Source organism: Pieris napi, chromosome 8 (assembly GCF_905475465.1).
Source record: "Pieris napi chromosome 8, ilPieNapi1.2, whole genome shotgun sequence".
Lineage (NCBI taxonomy): Eukaryota > Metazoa > Arthropoda > Insecta > Lepidoptera > Pieridae > Pieris > Pieris napi.
The window spans coordinates 11,201,745-11,219,793 of record NC_062241.1 but is presented as its reverse complement, the minus strand read 5'-3'; the positions used below and the strand labels follow the sequence as shown (position 1 = coordinate 11,219,793).

Genomic DNA, 18,049 nt, shown 5'->3' with positions numbered 1-18,049 from the left:
GTAAGATAAAAAAAAAGTTGATAAGACAACAAATACATTATGTCAAAAAATAAAAGTTTACCTTCCCGGAACCCCTCCACTAACACTTGAACTTTATGTTATGGTATTAAAGTTCAAATTGACTTTTAAGTATTATTACGAATATTTTGTATGGGAATATAGAAAAGTGTTGTTTTTAGACTTTTTCACTCAATTTTTTTTATTTTTTCCTCCGTAAGAACCATCCTCGTACTTCAAGGAATATTATATAAAAAAATCAGACAAATCGGTCAAGCCGTTTTCATGTTATGTCGTGACAACGGAAAACGGATTTCATTTATATATATTTAGATAATTAATATTTTTAATTATAAAAAAAATATTGTCAAACCCTTCTTTACTTATTTTTAACTGTGTTTAATTTCTTATGTATATGGGTTATGATGATGCCCAAGTGAATATTGATTTAAAAAGGAAATAAAAGTTACAAGTAGAATAAATATCATTGCTAAGTATCGGTTTAAGCCCTAACGGCTCTTTCTATTACTTTCTTTCTTTCTCAAATGTATCACTGTAAATATATTTCCTAGTATTATTAAGTATATAATCTATTTATGCCAATATTATGCAAATTGACCATTTGAATTTAATATTGTTTTGTATCCTATATACGCGAATAATAAATATAAAATCTAAATATACATACTTCAAATACAAATGGTAATGCCAGTGCGATATTTAGTTGTTGTCTTTTATTGTCTGTGGTTAACATTTTTTTAGTTTTCCTTGAGTTGTTGAAGACAGCTTGAACTTTGAAGTTAACTTTTTGCCTAATTTCAAACGTATTTGTTTTGTTTCTTCACTTACGTTAAAAAAATCGAAAACGAGTTTTATTAGGAGCCAAAATAATTAATTTTGGTAAGTATTCATAGGTTAAGTTTATGATAATATAATGTTATTTTAAATAAAATTATTAGCAAGATTTCTGAAAATAAAATGAAAATGCGCAACGGTATATATTATTTTATTTTTGTTTAATAATAACTCAAATGTATTTAGGTCATAATTATTGCTATTTACGATTAAAAATATTACGTAAGTGTGCTATATTATTTTAATCACCTTGAATTAGTTACAATGTTAATATTTGTAACTACGTATAGCACATAATGTCTTTATTTTTTCTTTAATGTTTAAGGCTTATTGTACTTTGAGATTTGAATTTAGCTTTTATGATATTTCTTATTCTTAAACTATATTTTGCTTGATTCTTATGAGAATCTTACCTACACTCTTTACCATGCCAATATATAATGTATTGTCCTAAGTTTAAGTATTAAATGGTATTATCTAAAACTTTGGAATGTGTATATTTGTGGTTGTTATGTGATCAGACATATGAAAATAATGTAATAATTAACACTAAAATATCAATGTACCCTATTAAAATAAACACATAAATAAATAACAACTATTAAAATATTTGTAGGGGATCTCAGCATATTATACAATTACCACTATGAGCCACTTCCCCATACCTACAAAGTTCAGTCTCATAGATAAGTGTAGAATTATGTATAGAGGTTAATAAAACTAATATTTATTGACACTAAACAATTGTCAAAATGAAACAACAATTCTAATAGTAATGCAATTTTTTATTATAAAAAACTTACATCTTTTACGCTGGTAATGAAATAGTTTCTGATTCATAGAGACATTATCTTTATGCAAACAGTGACCCCACCTTGGAATACCCTTATTCATGCCAATATTTGACTGTACGGGTTCTTTACACAAAAACATACTTACGTATATTGGTTACAGACATTTAATGTAATGGTTTACTAAATTTACTATTTTTTAAACTTGCTTTAGTCAAGAAACATTGTATATACTAATATGTAGATTATAAATTTGAACACACAACAATAGTTAGATACAAAACATATCTTCCAAATCTAGCCAAATTAGTACTTGTTTTATAGTTCTTATTTGTTCCTACATATTGACCGGTATTTTTATGAATTATTTTATATATTTATACAAAATATTATGAACAGTTTTCATTGATAATTCTGGTTAATGTGAAACAAGTAACAACTGAGCGTAAGTTGTTGATAAGCTTACTTAGAGGTCATTATGACATGCTTTGAACACAAATTTACGTCAGTTTCTTGTTGGTAGTGGTTGCGTGCAGTTGTGTGTGTGATTTCAAAGGTAAATAATGTAAATTTACATTTATATGACCTTTGTTCAGAAGTCAAACTGATCTTGCTCTTATCAAGACTGTTAATTCATAGGTAATGAATATAGCCATTAATTGGATGCAGTGTGAATATAATATAAATTCTTAATTCTTATTGTTTCTGAGTTCAACTGCAATATCTTGTTGGGGTTTTAATATGATAAGCTAAGAATATATAATGCCATATTTTTTATGGGTTTGATAATAGCTTATACAATGTAAGTGTGAATCAATTTGATAGATTCGGTTTGTTGAATAAATACTACTTGCTCTAAAATTGTGTTATTATCTTTTTTTTCTAACTTGTATAGAGAGTCGAACTGTTTTAAAAATTTACTCATGAATATTTGCCTAATTTTTACATATGTTAAATATTTTCTATCTTACCACCATTAATTCAATTTTGAATATCTAAGATTTTGGTCTTCCTCAAGGGATCAGTAGTTTCTGAGTAGACTCAGTTTAGAATCGAGCGTTTTTCTAACTAAAATACAATTTAATGTGTCATATATTGAACAATTATTGTAAAATAATTATATTTGACTGATATCAAGGGCACCTTGATTAAGTTAATCTTGAACTAAATAAAACTAGAATATCGTGTGACCTCTATCTCTAACGCCCTTTTAGTTGCCTTGATTTTAACTTTGTATTTTATCTACACTATTTTAGAGGATAATTACAAATTTGGTGAGTAATTAATTTATTTTTCTTTTAGTATTGTCTTCGTGAACAAATAGGGAAGGATAAATATAGAATTCTCCTATTCAAGACATACATTATTGTTTGCATGGAATAAATTATTATAACGTTATTAGTCTATGGGAGACTGGCGTCACTGTTTTTAATTACTTTATTTAAATGAGTTTAATTGAGTAATTTAATAAAATATAACTTATTGCTGATGCTTTTTAGGTTTTTATGAGTACGTTTCTTCATTAAATTTTTCTTATTTCGATATTTTTTGTACGTTTTAGTTGAAAAAAATCCCCTTGTAAAATAAATTTGTAATAGCCATCATGCACGTTTCTACCCATAGTTCTAGAAAAAAAAAACTATGGTATTCGATGAAAATAATATAAAAAAAGATTCGTTTATTTTTACAGCGCAATAACTACATAATAATATGTACTTAAAATTAAACGAAAACATTTAAGCCGTTTACAATAGTTTTCGTAAACTTAACAATAACTAGCTTTCGCCTGCGTGGATTTCGGGTATTTTGAGGAAAAAATTGCAAATAAATCAGTAGCGGTACAACCTTGAGGTCTCGGCCTTAGAGTTCTGTATCTGTTTCATGATATGTCAATTTAATAGACAAGTAGGTGATCAGCTTCCTGTGCCTGACACACCATAGACTTTTTGGGCAAGCCGGTTGCCTCACGATGTTTTTCATCATCGTTCGAGCGAATGTTTATTGTGCATATAAACTTGTTGTTTATATCTGGTTTAGTTTATAGGTTGCGTGCTAGGCTAGGCTTAATATAAATTGTATAGAATCACAAAGCGCGAAAAAATCGTCTATAAAGTAGTCCCAAAAACTCACCCAAGACATATTGAATCCTAAATTTATGGAGAAAACCCCGAAGTTGGCTTCACTACTGATTAGTGATATACATAACGTTAAATTTCATTAACGACCTTTGACCCCCTGAAACGTTGATATCTGCATTGAACTACAATAAATTAGATTCGACGTTACATGTACACATAAAAATCGTGTACTAATCTTATTATGGTTTGTGTATTAAAAAAATTACGATCCTAGTGAGTTCATATTTCGTATTATATTTCTTCGATAATTGTATGTAGGCTATTCAGAATTTTGGATCTCAATGTATAATGTATTGCATATCTCCTGAAGTTTGTTTATGAGTAATCGGAATGGTATCAGTCAATACTACATTTATCTAATCATTTAGTAGATATAATAATATAATATATGTTGTAATTGTTTAAGAGTTTAAGTGTTAAGTTCACAGATACATATATGTATCACTACTTTTGTCCCTGGATTAAACAATTTTCTTAGTACATACTTTAATTAATTACTTGATTGATTAAAACTTTGACGGATAAAAACGGGGAGTTTTTTTAAAAAAATCTTTGAATTTACATAAATTTCAGATTTCTATTCGGCAATCGAATGTTTTATTTGAATGTCTACTTGCGTAGAGAAAAGACGATTTAACATTGATTCTAAATATAAAATCTGCAACGTCTGAACCCATCGAAACGAGAAAGGCACTGTCAACAATATTAGTCCCAATATTTACAATTATTATACAAATATAAGTAAAAATATAAATATTCTATATTACTCTCCTAATTAAAATATACCTACACTTGAGTCCACCTATACAAGTTTTTCATTCGGTTAAAAATAATCCAATTTATTTTTATATAACATGAATTAAAACGAAATAAGGTTCTTTAAATTAAATAAATTGTACTATAAAGCACGAAATCTCGTAACGTTTACATACGTTACGAGATTTCGTGCTGGACTAACTAAAATGTTTCATTTTATTTTAAGTATACTGCCGTCTTCTCCACGATGTCTTGTTCCGTCATGCGAGCAGGTTAATTGCGCATCTATATAGAAAACCGTATGTTCGAGTATAAGAATCGCAGACGTAACCGCTAAGCTAGCGCGCAATTAATTTTATCACTAAAGAAAAATATAAACAGTGATAATGAATTTGCTAACAGTTCAATGACCTATACGCTCGGGCAATTCATGAGGAAATCCTGTAGACAGATTTCGAACACGAAATTTTTTCACAATATAAATGGCTGTAATAAGTTTCATAATGCAGATAAAGAAAAATAAAAGCTGTTTGGTTACATCACATCTTTACAGAAGTTTTTATTTTATCTATCTGCCCCCGCGAACTTCGTTTCGCTTTAATATATTTTTTTACTTAGCCTACCTTTTTAGTAGTTACAAATCAACATATGGAACATTTTGCTATGCTACCCCATAGAGACTGTTTTTTTTTTCGGAATAAAACCTAAGTAGTAAAATAAAGTTTTTTATTTTTTCTCTCAAATAAAGCTTCCCTTAGAGTTCATGGAATAAATGAAAAAAGGCCGTCTTCTAGTTCCGAACATTGCACGTCTGTCAGATCTGTTTTCCGCGTCCACTCGTCGTATAATGTTGTACTGAGTATCTGAGGTTATACCAAACTTTTCAACACATAAGACCTATACAATAAACAAAAAATTTATTAAAACTGTATATCTTAAAATAACATAACATATGCAAATGGATGAACTTTGAAAATTAGTAGTCGAATGTATAAAAAATGTGAATGAAGAAATTTTTAAAAACTTAAAATAACTAATGCGCTGGAATAGAAAAATACTAGAACAAATGCAACATGCAGTAAAAATATAGCTTTTGTCACCGACTTAAGTGGAAGAAAATGAAACCTTATTTCCATCACACTTTCAGATGTAGGTACCTACATATATCAAATTTGTATATTATAATTAACGCTTGATATTGTTTTAATCCTCGACACACGCGATGATACGTATGTAAATTGAATAAGAGGTGAAGAGTCGTTTTATTGCTATAAGAAACCAGTTTCGAGATGTGTATTATTATGAATTTATATTTGACGAAATAAGTAATTTGGTAATCAAAATAATAATGATAAGAAAACTAAGGTTTCCCAAATGACTTCATGAAACCATACAGTATTTAACCAACAGGGTTTGATGGGAAAGAGATGAGAAACATGCTTTTGTTCAATTTATCAGGGGGCTTCCTGTAATTAAAATTCGGTGTATCAAAGTTTTTTTTCTTTTGTGGTAACTTTTCCTAAAATTGTCAGATTTATTTCTCCTATTGTTACTTGATGTAAATACGAAAACACTTTCACACATTTGTATAACGGTAAGGATATTGTTTATATAAGCTCTTTTGTGTTAAAAAAATAGTAGCTAGCAGGATTAATACCGGCAGCTGAGTTTCATCATCGGACGTCAAGGCTAAATACGAAATTACACCCGTATCACCCCGACGTGCGTCATTCCATTTAAGGCAGTTTTTTGGCGCGTACCACAACTTTGTGGAACCAGCTGCCCACCGATATATTTCCGAACTAAGTCGACTTAAGGTCTTTCTTTTGAGCTTCCTGCCCGTTTGCCCTTGTTCAATGATTTTCTTAATACTGCCCAAATTGCATCTGACTTATAAACTTCTTTAGTGATATGAATTGCATTTTAATCGGTTAAAACTACAACAATATAATCACAAAAACCGCAGTTTTTATGGTACATTGTGAAGGAGCACAAACAGCCACATTGCATAACCAACCGCTCAGATAAAACCTCAATTACATGCGCTATAAAATTACTTTTTATATAAGACATGATTTCGAATGTTCTGGAACTATGTCAAATAATTTTCGTAAGCAAAAGCTCACTAAAATTATTATCCAAGGACATGTGTATCGCAGTTCTTCTTCTAAAACATGGTTCAGTACGCCTTGCGCCATTACCAATTAGCTACTAACAATATTGTATTCGATTTGGTTGTTTAGGGATCATGGTTTACCACACACGTAATATCCATACATTTTCTTCTTAACCAGTGTATCCCAACCTATTTGTGCCATGCCCCACTATAGCCTTTCTAAGATTCTTATGTCCCACATAATTTTTGATATAAAAAATAATAATTGTTCACTTAACTTTTAATGATAGGTTTTAGGAAGAAATGACACGGAAATTGTTAACGAAACGCAGTAAGTATTCAAAACTAAATGAAAAACCGAAATTCAAATTCCAAATAATTTAAATGAACTTTCAGATAGCCGTTACAATCAAAACGTTGGTAAACTGTTCTAAACCATTTAGAGATACCTCGAAAAACATCCAGCGACATACAATAAAGCCTCAAGAAAATTACGTACGTGTCTGTAATTTATTGTAATTGACAAGAATAAATCGTATTGCATTCAAACTCCTCAGTGGTACTAACAAGCTCAATAAGACGCAATTTGCGTCGTACTTTGTTTTTATTTTTCTGTCATTATCATTCATAGACAAATATCTTATCTTTGAATAATCCAGCTGTTATATTACTATTTATTTATAAATAATGAGGGAAAAAACGTAGATTCAAGTCTGTAGATCTCTAGAGATATTTTTAGTATTTTTTTACGTCGGATTAGCGTTTTTTCGGTCACTAGGACCGAAAAAACGTTGTGTAGTTTTCAACATTGATTGAAATATCCACTATTTTGTCAATATATTCAAGATCTCGCATATTTTTCTGCCTCATTCACACACTCATATTCATAAATTTAAAGAAACAGAGGTATGTAACGAGACAGCACGTTGGGTTCAATTGTGATAAGTCAAACGGACGTAATAATATGACGTATGCCGTCGCGTAGAGAAGTATCTGTTGACCAATCAGAATCAAACGGAGCGTACAATAGTTTCGTCTTTCATTTTAATTCTCTCCCCGTACTATTCGCACCAATAGTAGCACATTTAGTTTGTTTTTAACTATCTTTCATGCATATCCTGACAATAATGAACACAAAAAAATATTCACTTTGGTGCTTATGCCAGCGATATGCGGCGTTCAGAAGATATGCGACACTTTTAGTAATATATTTTTTTTAGGCAAATCAGATCAATGTACAGTGCTTATCAAAACGAAAATATTCCGTCGGTATTTGTATTCTGGACCTACGGTATAGGCAATCGTCAGTGAAAGTATTGGTAAACGTGTTAATGATAACACAAGGCGTAAGAACAAAATATCTGGAAATAAGCCGAAAATAATCAAATCAAATTTATCAGAATAATTTAACGCAGTCGTAATTAATATATTTTCCATATAAGGCGATTAGATTAAGTTATCTATAATTGTTAAGTTCCAAAGTTCACGTTTACTCTTGGATTAAAAAGTGATTTGTTTTGCATAACAATATTGTTGTGTTACAGGTTTTATTTGCACAGACAAACATATAATAGATAGCATTCTAAAAAAAAAAAAAAATTTTTTTATAAATTGTCTCTGAAGATAAAAAATATATATTTATTTTATCATATTTAAATTTCCTTGTTTCAGAAAGTCGAGCCACTACGAAACGATATTCTAGTCAATTAGACATTCTTAAAAATGAAATAATTTAAGTATATTATTAAATAAGAAATATATACTTAAGCCTGAACCTAGTTTAAACTAAGCAAAATGCAGATTCTCAAAGCAAGATTCGCTCTGAGAGCCTCGGCCTCACAGTTCCAAGCGTGGAGTTCTTCAAAGCATCGGACTGCAACTTCAGTGAGTATTAGTTACACAATACGTTTTCGTCTCTTTGGGGCCGTTCAAGTATTACGTAATCACTAAAGGAGGGGGGGGGTTCTTTGTTTTTCTTATTTGGTGATTTCGTCAACAGTAATTATTTACTTTTTTACACATATTACACACACATTGTCTATGCTTAAAAACGAAATGCATTTTCGAGGATTCCTACAAAAAATTAATACGTTTAAGTACTATTATTTTTGAGAGCTTTGCTTACTTTTGCTGACAAGAGAGAGGGGGGAGAGATAAATTGCAGTAAATATACTTACAAGCCGTCGGAAATATCTGCGAACCTCGCTGGAATGCGCTTCTTTAAATAATTCTGCGTTTCTGCTTTAAATAATGTAAATAATAAGTATTTGTAAATTTCAAGTAGGTACGAGTATCAATAAAAATAAGTACACAAATAAAATATTTTTTATTTTTACATCTTCAATTTTTTTGCTATCTCTCCAGTTTGTATGACGTCATTAAGCCAGGTTCGCAGATATATCGATGTGACTGTACGTAATACTTGAACGGCCCCTTTCCCCCAAATTGTGGAGTTGAAATGCAGAGTGCATTGTACCTACAGCTGAGTTTCATCATCAGACGTCAAGGCAGAATACAAAATACCACCCGTATCACCTCGAACTCGTCGTTCAACAACTGAGCGTTTTTTAAGGCAGTTTTTGTCGAGCACAAACACTATGTGGAACCAGCTGCCCACTGAAATATTTCCCTTCAAGAAAAGAACTTACCAATTTTTTAAAGGTCGGCATCACACTTGCTAGCCTTTTGGCAATGTGAGGACCCATGGGTGGTATCAATTAGCATTAGATGAGCTACCCGTTTGCCCTGTTATATAAAAAAATGTGTTTACGCTGATAAAAAGAGAACAGTGCTTCTTTTATAACGATGAAACTAGCCGGTTACTCCGATTCGCGATTATATCTTTAATTGCTCCTGATTTATTTAATTTATTGATTGAGGTTAGCTAATATAGCTAACCTAACCTTACATATACCGTCTAGCACTATGTGATCTTATTCAAGCGTTTATATCTATATTAAAACAGAACTAATTAAAATAAATCAGTGGCGCTACCTTTTTTTTTCTGTGTCTGTTTCATGATAATTTCTCAGCCTAATAGGCAAGTAGATGATCAGCCTCCTGTACCTGACTTACCCCGTCAACTGTTTAGGTCTAAGGCAAGCCGGTTTCCTCACGATGTTAGTCCATTGGTGCATAGCCGGGGATCGAACTTACGACCCATATATAAGAGTCGCGCGCTGAACCCATTGCTCATATGCCTATATTAAAGTTTGTTTTATCAATGCAATGTGTCTAGAGAGTGAGAGAACAAAACATTTATACGATTGAGGCTTATTCGTTTATAGATGTACAATGTACATTGTACATACTAAATCTTTTGTTAATATTGTAAAGAATGAATGAACGTTTGAAAAGTACCGTAATTTCTGCTCTTTGGTAAGACCTTGAATTAGTTGCCTTTAAAACGCTGTTTCATAAATTTCAAGACTGGGTCATTGACTCGCACGTTGCATTATTATGTATTATTTACGCGATTAGAATTAAAATAATGTTCACGATTAAGATATCTAACAGACAGGTTTACAGAATGTTTTTTACAATATTAATTATTTTAATCTGCCAAAAGTAATCTTCTAAGTATGTAATTTCATTAGCATCTCCAGTCAAACCAAAACAAATAAAAGAAAGAAGAAAAGAATTTTTAGTTTTTCGTAACAATTATGTTTGCCAAAATTGTCATATATTTTAGGAAAGCTTTGTAGCATATACTGTAGATATAGCATTATGTTTGATGTAAACTTCAATAAATAAATAAATTATACATTTTCAAATCAAATCAAAATCATTTATTCATTTAGATAACACAATGTTCACTTATGAACGTAGAAAAAATTAAATTTAATTATATTATTATTATTTAATTGAACTTATATGGTCGAGGAATTGCTTCCTCGCTATGACAATAGAAAACGAGGAAGACAAATAAAAAGACGGGTAGATAATATAAGTAGAGCAGCTGGCCCTACGTGGCTACGTAAATCTACACACCGAGAAGAGTGCAAGCTCTTAGAGGAGGCCTATATCCAAGGGGAAGCTGTAAAACAAAAATGAAGCGGCTTGCCGATTAATTATAATAAGTGTTTATAGTATTTCACATTTTATAAGTATTTTACAGCAATAAAGGCTATTATTTTTATTTTGTGCTCTTATAGACGATAATTTATTTCAGGACGTGAAAAATGTAGAATACAAGCCAATAAGAAGCGTATTAGTAGCCAATAGAGGTGAAATTGCCATCCGTGTGTTCAGGGCATGTACGGAGTTGGGAATCCGCTCCGTCGCCATCTACAGTGAGCAGGATAAACTTCAAATGCACAGGTATGTTTTTGTATAAAAAATGTGCGTGTACTAGTGTACACACGTTAGAAGTGAAACTTCTTTATGACCTTATTTTTCGAAAAATTATCTATATCTACTTTACAGAAATTGGTTAAATAAAGTTAAATTAGATAAAGTTTAACAAAAGGCGTTTAATATCACAGACTTGAATACAAATAATACAATTATTTCATTTTACCTTATTACCACTAAGATTATTACAGAATTTCATAAATTGTAATATAATTTTTAGTATCATTGTTATAGTTATTATAATTTTTTGTTATTAATGGCTTCGAATGTCTTCGAATCAACCGTGGTAGGGACGAGAAAAAGACGCGCGTAACGGTCAAATGTGACGCGTAACGAAAAAATGTTACACAAATTTTTTTTCCAACCCCGATAAAGAAGTTTCACTTCAAAAAAAATTCAAAACTATCAACTCTTCTAATTAAAGGCGTTGACGATTTTTTTTTTAGACAAAAAGCCGACGAATCGTACTTAGTTGGAAAAGGCCTTCCACCAGTGGAAGCGTACTTAAGTATTCCTGAAATCATTCGAGTGGCGAAGGAAAATAACGTTGATGCTATCCACCCCGGTTATGGACTGCTTTCTGAACGGTAAGGTTTTACAATATAAAGACACGTTACAATAATAATTTTGTCTAAAATCATACATTTTAACACTGGTTACTTTGGGGCAGTTCTGTGATCATTTCGATTCGACTGTATATATTTATTTATTTGGGAAACAAAAAACCGATCCATCTCTTTACAATAAAAAAAAGTTAAAAAATAAATCATAAAATAAACACATTGGACGTATCCACATATGACAATTATGGTCTAAGATCCCGATATACAACGACCTTCACCGAGATGCTTATTTAATGAAACGTATTTTATATTTAATTTAATATGTCAATAAATATAATCCATATAATCCATAGGGTTGCCTAGCAAATTTCAGTCCAGATTATTTTAATTAATAGTAAAAAAAATATTTTTTTAAACATTTCACCGGTATGATTATTAGATAAATTCTAGACCAATCGAAAGTATGAAGCCCATAGAATATGCAAACGTTAGGTTGTTTTTAATCAATTAATTATTTATGTGTATATTTTTTATGTGACACTAAAGTAATACATCTTTAGTAAAAAATAAAGTTATAGTGATACATATATAATACTACCCTGATTAAAAATATTGATTGGAAAAAATTAAAAAAAATTTACTACATACATTTATAAAAAAATTTTTTTTTTTTAATATTAATTAAACATACTCTGCACTGAAATTTGCTAGGCAACCCATATGGATTATATTTATTGACATATTAAATTAAATATAAAATACGTTTCATTAAATAAGCATCTCGGTGAAGGTCGTTGTATATCGGGATCTTATACTATTAATATAGTAACCATGTTGCAAAAATGCTTCTGTACCTGCAGCATTAAAAGTATAGTGATATGATTCATTTGTGCTCGCCATAATTTTTTTTAAATAATATCCTCGAGTTATTCGCAGGATTTTTTAAAGTACCCTCTCTAGTCTGATCGTTGTAACAATTTAGGTCAGACTTCGCTCAAGCAATCATCGGCGCTGGAATCCGATTCATCGGTCCTTCACCCAAAGTGGTTCAGCAAATGGGAGACAAGGTTGCTGCCAGGGTAGCTGCTATTGAAGCCAGTAAGAAATATTATTTATGATACCCTCAAAAGTATTAAAAGTTTTTAAACACCTAAGCAAAGAGGAATGTTTTAACTTTAACTTGTATATGTTCTTAACACATCTGCTCATAGTCTAGCTGACTGATTGCAAGATAATATTATAATTTAAAAAAAAACTTGTATATGTGTCTGTCTAAATATCGTAGCTCCTAAAGTATTTTTATAAAGACTTGATGGAGTTTTCGGTTTCTATTGAGGTATTAGTCTAACCGTTTTTGTTACGATTGATTTTAAACAATTGTTTGACCTTACCTTTGGCATCTATGTAGCTGCGATCACTGAGCTACTGTGGAGGAGTCTAGGAGTCGATGGTTTGGTTGGGTTTGGTTTCGAAAATTTGGTTTAAAATAAAAGAGAGAAAACATTTCACTGAAATCTAATTGAATGTAAATATTTAAAACTCTACAGTTTTCGTAGAAATTTTTCAGTAAGTGAAACATACGATGTTCAATAAATAATAATAATTTATTTTCTCCCATATAACATTTGCAACAAACTATAAGATTACAGTTAGAAGGTATTGGAAGACTGGTTTCCAAGCTAGGTAAGAACCTGTGATGGATAACCAGGCTTCCATTCCACAGCAAAGTCATATTGAGTGGTAACAAAAAGTACATACATATATGTTTAGAAATTTAACGTTTTAAATAAGGAAAGATCTACAAAACAAAACAGTCAATTAGTTAGAAGTTAGTAGAAATAAAGTTGTGTGTGTGAGTGTGTGTATGTGTTGTGTGATAGAGGGAGAGGGTATGTACGTGTGTGTGAGTGAGTGTTAGGAGGGTGTGTGTGACTGTGGGTATGTGTCGGGCCTGAGTACATATGTGAAAAATTATTTTAATACATCTAGCAGATTTTCCGTTTGGTAATAGTTCATAATAATGATAATGCCATACATTTTCCTTGTATATATATTTAAATTTTATTTATTATATATATAAATATATTGCTTACATATATAAATATATTTTGACTATAGTGCAAATGCGTCTGCGCACACTCGTGCAACACGTTAGTCGTCACAGGGATATAGCCCATGTCTGAATATTTAATCTATAACAAGAACCCGAATTTTCAGAGGTACCAATCGTCCCTGGTACTGATGGACCAGTCACGACAAAAGAGGAAGCATTGGAGTTCTGCAAACAACATGGACTACCTGTTATATTCAAGGTAAAATTAAAAAAAAATTAATAACGCTTGCATATATTGAGCAGTGATGGCCTAGTCTTCAGCGCGCGACTCTCATCCCTGAGGTCCTAAGTTCGATTTTCGGCTGTACACCAATGGACATTCTATGTGTGCATTTAACATTCGCTCGAACGTTGAAGGAAAACATCGTGAGGAAATCGGCTTGCCTTAGACACAAAAAGTTGACGGCACGTGTCACAGGAGGCTGATCACCTACTTGCCTATTAGGTTGATAAATGATCATAAAACAGGTACAGAAATCTGAAGACTGAGGTATATTTAATTTATCATCAAAGTAAATTAAATATTTGTGCTTTGTAGACTACTTAATGTAAAGAATTTAAATCGACTACAGAGTCAAATGGCAGTCATAAGAACGACTGTCAAATATTACTTTAATATTGATTTTCATTAAGTTTTGAATGTTTTTCTGGTAAATTACTTTTAATAATAATAATAAAATAAAATAAATATAGTTAAAAAAAACTAAAAAACACGCTTTTAAAGCACATCAAACTAAAAAGTGAAAAATAATATAATATTTATTTTATTTTTTATTTTTTAGTAAATTTTTATTTTATTTTTTTCGGATTATTGCATTGTCATCGATCTTTGTCAGGTGCGCAAAGTTTGAATTAAATCTGTCCGTTAAAAGTGGGTCCAAATCGAGTCCGAAGGAGTCGGTTACATACATACATACAGGTGAAGCTAATATAAAGCGTGTAAAAAAATATACCAACTGACCCAGCAAACGTTTGTTTTGCCATGTATATTATTTCTAGGAAACATTTTGTTAGTTCAATAAAAATAACTATCTACATAAATAAAAACAGGGGTTAATCGTAGAGGGGTGAAAATTGGGGGTTTATGCTGTACCTGTCATAAAAAATAAAAACAATAATAAAAAAATCTAAAAAATAAAAATAAAATTAGGGTGGACACCCCTTAACACTTAGGGGTTTGAAAGATAGATAGATAGCCTGAGCAGACTTACCGAATATAATTATACAATTTTATAAGAATCGGTCGAGCCGTTTTGGAGGTGTATGGGAACGAACATTGGGACACGAGAATTTTATATATTATATAGAGATTAAGAAAGATTATTTAAATGTGTAGTGCTCGCGTTAAATTATACAATAAAGTGTTAATTATGTATATTTCAGGCGGCCTATGGCGGTGGGGGTCGCGGTATGAGAGTAGTCCGTGAGATGAGTGAAGTGACGTCAGCCTTCGAGAGAGCCTCTTCTGAAGCGCTTGGGGCTTTTGGAAATGGATCAATGTTCATTGAGAGATTCATCGAACGACCAAGACACATTGAGGTTCAGCTATTAGGTAAGCTATGATCTGTGATTTCAACAATAACAGGTGTCAGTTTGATACATGCTGTCATTTGTCAAAAAGCCCACAGATTACACAATATTATTTTTTTACAGTTTTTTCAATTTTATTCAATTAAAACCTGTTTTTCAGCCACAACTTAACATTCTTCTTAACTTTGGATGAACCAAAAAATATTCATTCATTCGTTTAATTACACATAATTTATTTTTTAATCCATTACTTTTTTTATATATAAATTAACTGTAATTACAAAATTTTAACCCAAAGATATTTTAAAAAATCTTAGAAGAACTGTTTTGTATTGTGCTTGCAGTATTAACTCTTAATATATTTCCGTTTCCAGGTGACAAAGCAGGCAATGTCGTACATTTATATGAGCGTGATTGTTCCGTACAGAGACGTCATCAGAAAGTTGTTGAAATTGCTCCGGCGCCTAGACTCGACCCCGAAGTAAGACTTTATTTAATAACGTATTATTATTTCTTCTAAAGCCTCTTTATTTCCATAATGAATTATATATGTCACCGTAAAATTGTAAACACCGTTAGATTGTAATCTATCTCGCGAGATTATAAACTGTCGAAAGATTGTGAACCTCAACGAACTGCTTACAATTTGACGTATTATTATTCGGTAGTTATATGAAATTGTTGAAAAGTAAAATTAATCTGTAATTGACCAAAGAAGTTTGAATGATAACTAAGTTAGTGTAGTACAATCTACCGAATAATAATACGTTAAATTGTAAGCAGTAAGCTATTAATAATTATATATTACTATTAATAATCTTAAGTTTAAATTCCAATCATAATTAATAATTTCAATGTATATAAATTTTAAATGATAAATGGATTAAAAAGATTCAAAATTTAAAAGAATCAAAAAAAAAATTCATTTTTATAAATCATAAATCATGGACCCCTCTACATGTAAGGGCCTAGTAACGTATATCTTGAGTATAAAATATTAAAATTTTAAGCTATTAATATGACGGAAAATGCTGGGTCGAATCACAGATTTTTCAAAAAACACATGTAGCGACATCTACAATCAGTGCTTAAAAATCACTGCGATGACGTCATCGTCGTCGTCTGAAACGCGCTAACAAAGTTGTTCCGCCCGTTAAGAATTTATAGAACTTCTCTTAGCCACTGGAGTCTTCGAGTCAACCAATGGTTGGTCTAGGATCCTTCCTCCTTCCTTCCTTCTTAAGGATGGAGGAACAGTACATCATTCTTTCTCAACACATACTGATTATACACTGATTTTAATTTCGTACAATTCTGACAGCTATCATTTTTCGACATCTCAGAGATGGCAAACCTTTTTGGCCGGGCACATTTTTCAATTTCAATACGAGTCTGAACATCTGAGTCTATACATACATTTTATTTGTTAGTGAATGTATCCATTTTATTAAGTGTGGTGCTCCACATTAAAAATGGTTGTACGGCGAGTGATAATTACGTCCATTTTCATCACAAACAGTAAAAAACGCACAAGTAATTTAAGAATTTATTCTTTTAAAAAGGTTTACTGAACCTGGAATTAGTAGGCAGTTGTGCCAGCTAAAGAATAAAATAAAGTTATTAAAGTTAATTGGATATATTGTTCGTGATATTGAAATATTTGTTATTTTTGTATTAGGTCACTTGAGTAAGTAAATATTTAGATTTACGTTTTTGTAGGTAAAACATAAAATTACGTAGCATTTTAATTTTTATTGCCCTCAAATGGTACATCTTACGATTCATCATCACACAAAATATATATTATAATGTATATTAGGTAAATAATATTTTTTTTAGACCCGTCAACGTATGCTGGATTGTGCCGTTCATTTGGCTCGTCACGTGAAATACGAAAATGCGGGAACTGTCGAGTTCCTGTTGGACGATAAGGGGAACTTCTACTTCATTGAAGTTAATGCTAGGTAAGTTTATATTGACAACTAGCTGACCTGGCGAACATCGTACCGCCTAACAGTCGATTCTTTATTTTTTTAAATACTTATTCTGCTTTTCGGGACACCAGTCTAGCTAATAAGATAAAAAAAAAGAAAGTTGATAATACAACAACTACATTATGTCAAAAAATAAAAATTTACCTTCCCGGAACCCCTCCACTAACACTTGAACTTTATGATAAGGTATTAAAGTTCAAATTGCTTTTAAATATTATTACAAATATTTTGTATGGGAATATAGAAAAGTGTTGTTTTTAGACTTTTTCTCTCCGTAACAACCATCCGTACTTCAAGGAATATTATAAAAAAAGAATCAGACAAATCGGTCAAGCCGTTTTCATGTTATGTCGTGACAACGGAAAACGGATTTCATTTATATATATATAGATATTAATTCAACATATAAAAATACATATAAGGTGTATTTAAATATTACTGTAATTCTCAATGATAAGAACAATACTGAACTCAATAAATGGTAGAATAATTATCACTAATCTTGGATTGATTTGTTTCACACCAAGAGGATGAAGCCGGTATTTTTCAAGTTATCTAATGTTAATTATAGATGGCGCAATTTGTACCAATAAATAATTTATGTCGTAATAATAATTTATTAAGAGATTATATAAAAAACAGTTAAAAGTTTAACTATATTCATCAAATAAAATAATGTCTGCTCAATGAAATACGTAAAACTTTAAAGTATTTCATACAATTTTCTGTAGATTATATTTAGAATATTTTTGATCTTTATAGATAACGCTTATCAATTAACATAAGCCACAATTAGTTGCAACATGGTCATAGACTATTTGAAACACATAGACCAAGAATAAA

At 30.8% G+C, this 18,049-nt stretch overlaps 1 protein-coding gene across 4 annotated transcripts in view; it reads left to right on the top strand.

Annotated features, from left to right (window-relative positions):
* Positions 1 to 749: 749 nt before the first annotated feature.
* Positions 750 to 18,049, top strand: part of LOC125051635 (pyruvate carboxylase, mitochondrial) — a 34,496-nt gene continuing 17,196 nt past the window's right edge. For 3 of the 4 annotated variants that reach the window (XM_047652111.1, XM_047652107.1, XM_047652110.1), the window contains exons 1-9: positions 2,078 to 2,199; positions 8,325 to 8,537; positions 10,825 to 10,973; positions 11,453 to 11,593; positions 12,552 to 12,667; positions 13,787 to 13,881; positions 15,066 to 15,234; positions 15,587 to 15,693; positions 17,052 to 17,176. In XM_047652111.1, coding sequence (XP_047508067.1) covers positions 8,448 to 8,537; positions 10,825 to 10,973; positions 11,453 to 11,593; positions 12,552 to 12,667; positions 13,787 to 13,881; positions 15,066 to 15,234; positions 15,587 to 15,693; positions 17,052 to 17,176 — 992 coding nt within the window. In that variant the 5' untranslated portion in view covers positions 2,078 to 2,199; positions 8,325 to 8,447. Of the gene's footprint in view, positions 898 to 2,077; positions 2,200 to 8,324; positions 8,538 to 10,824; positions 10,974 to 11,452; positions 11,594 to 12,551; positions 12,668 to 13,786; positions 13,882 to 15,065; positions 15,235 to 15,586; positions 15,694 to 17,051; positions 17,177 to 18,049 lie in introns of those variants that run through there. The other variant, XM_047652108.1, reaches the window with a different exon arrangement.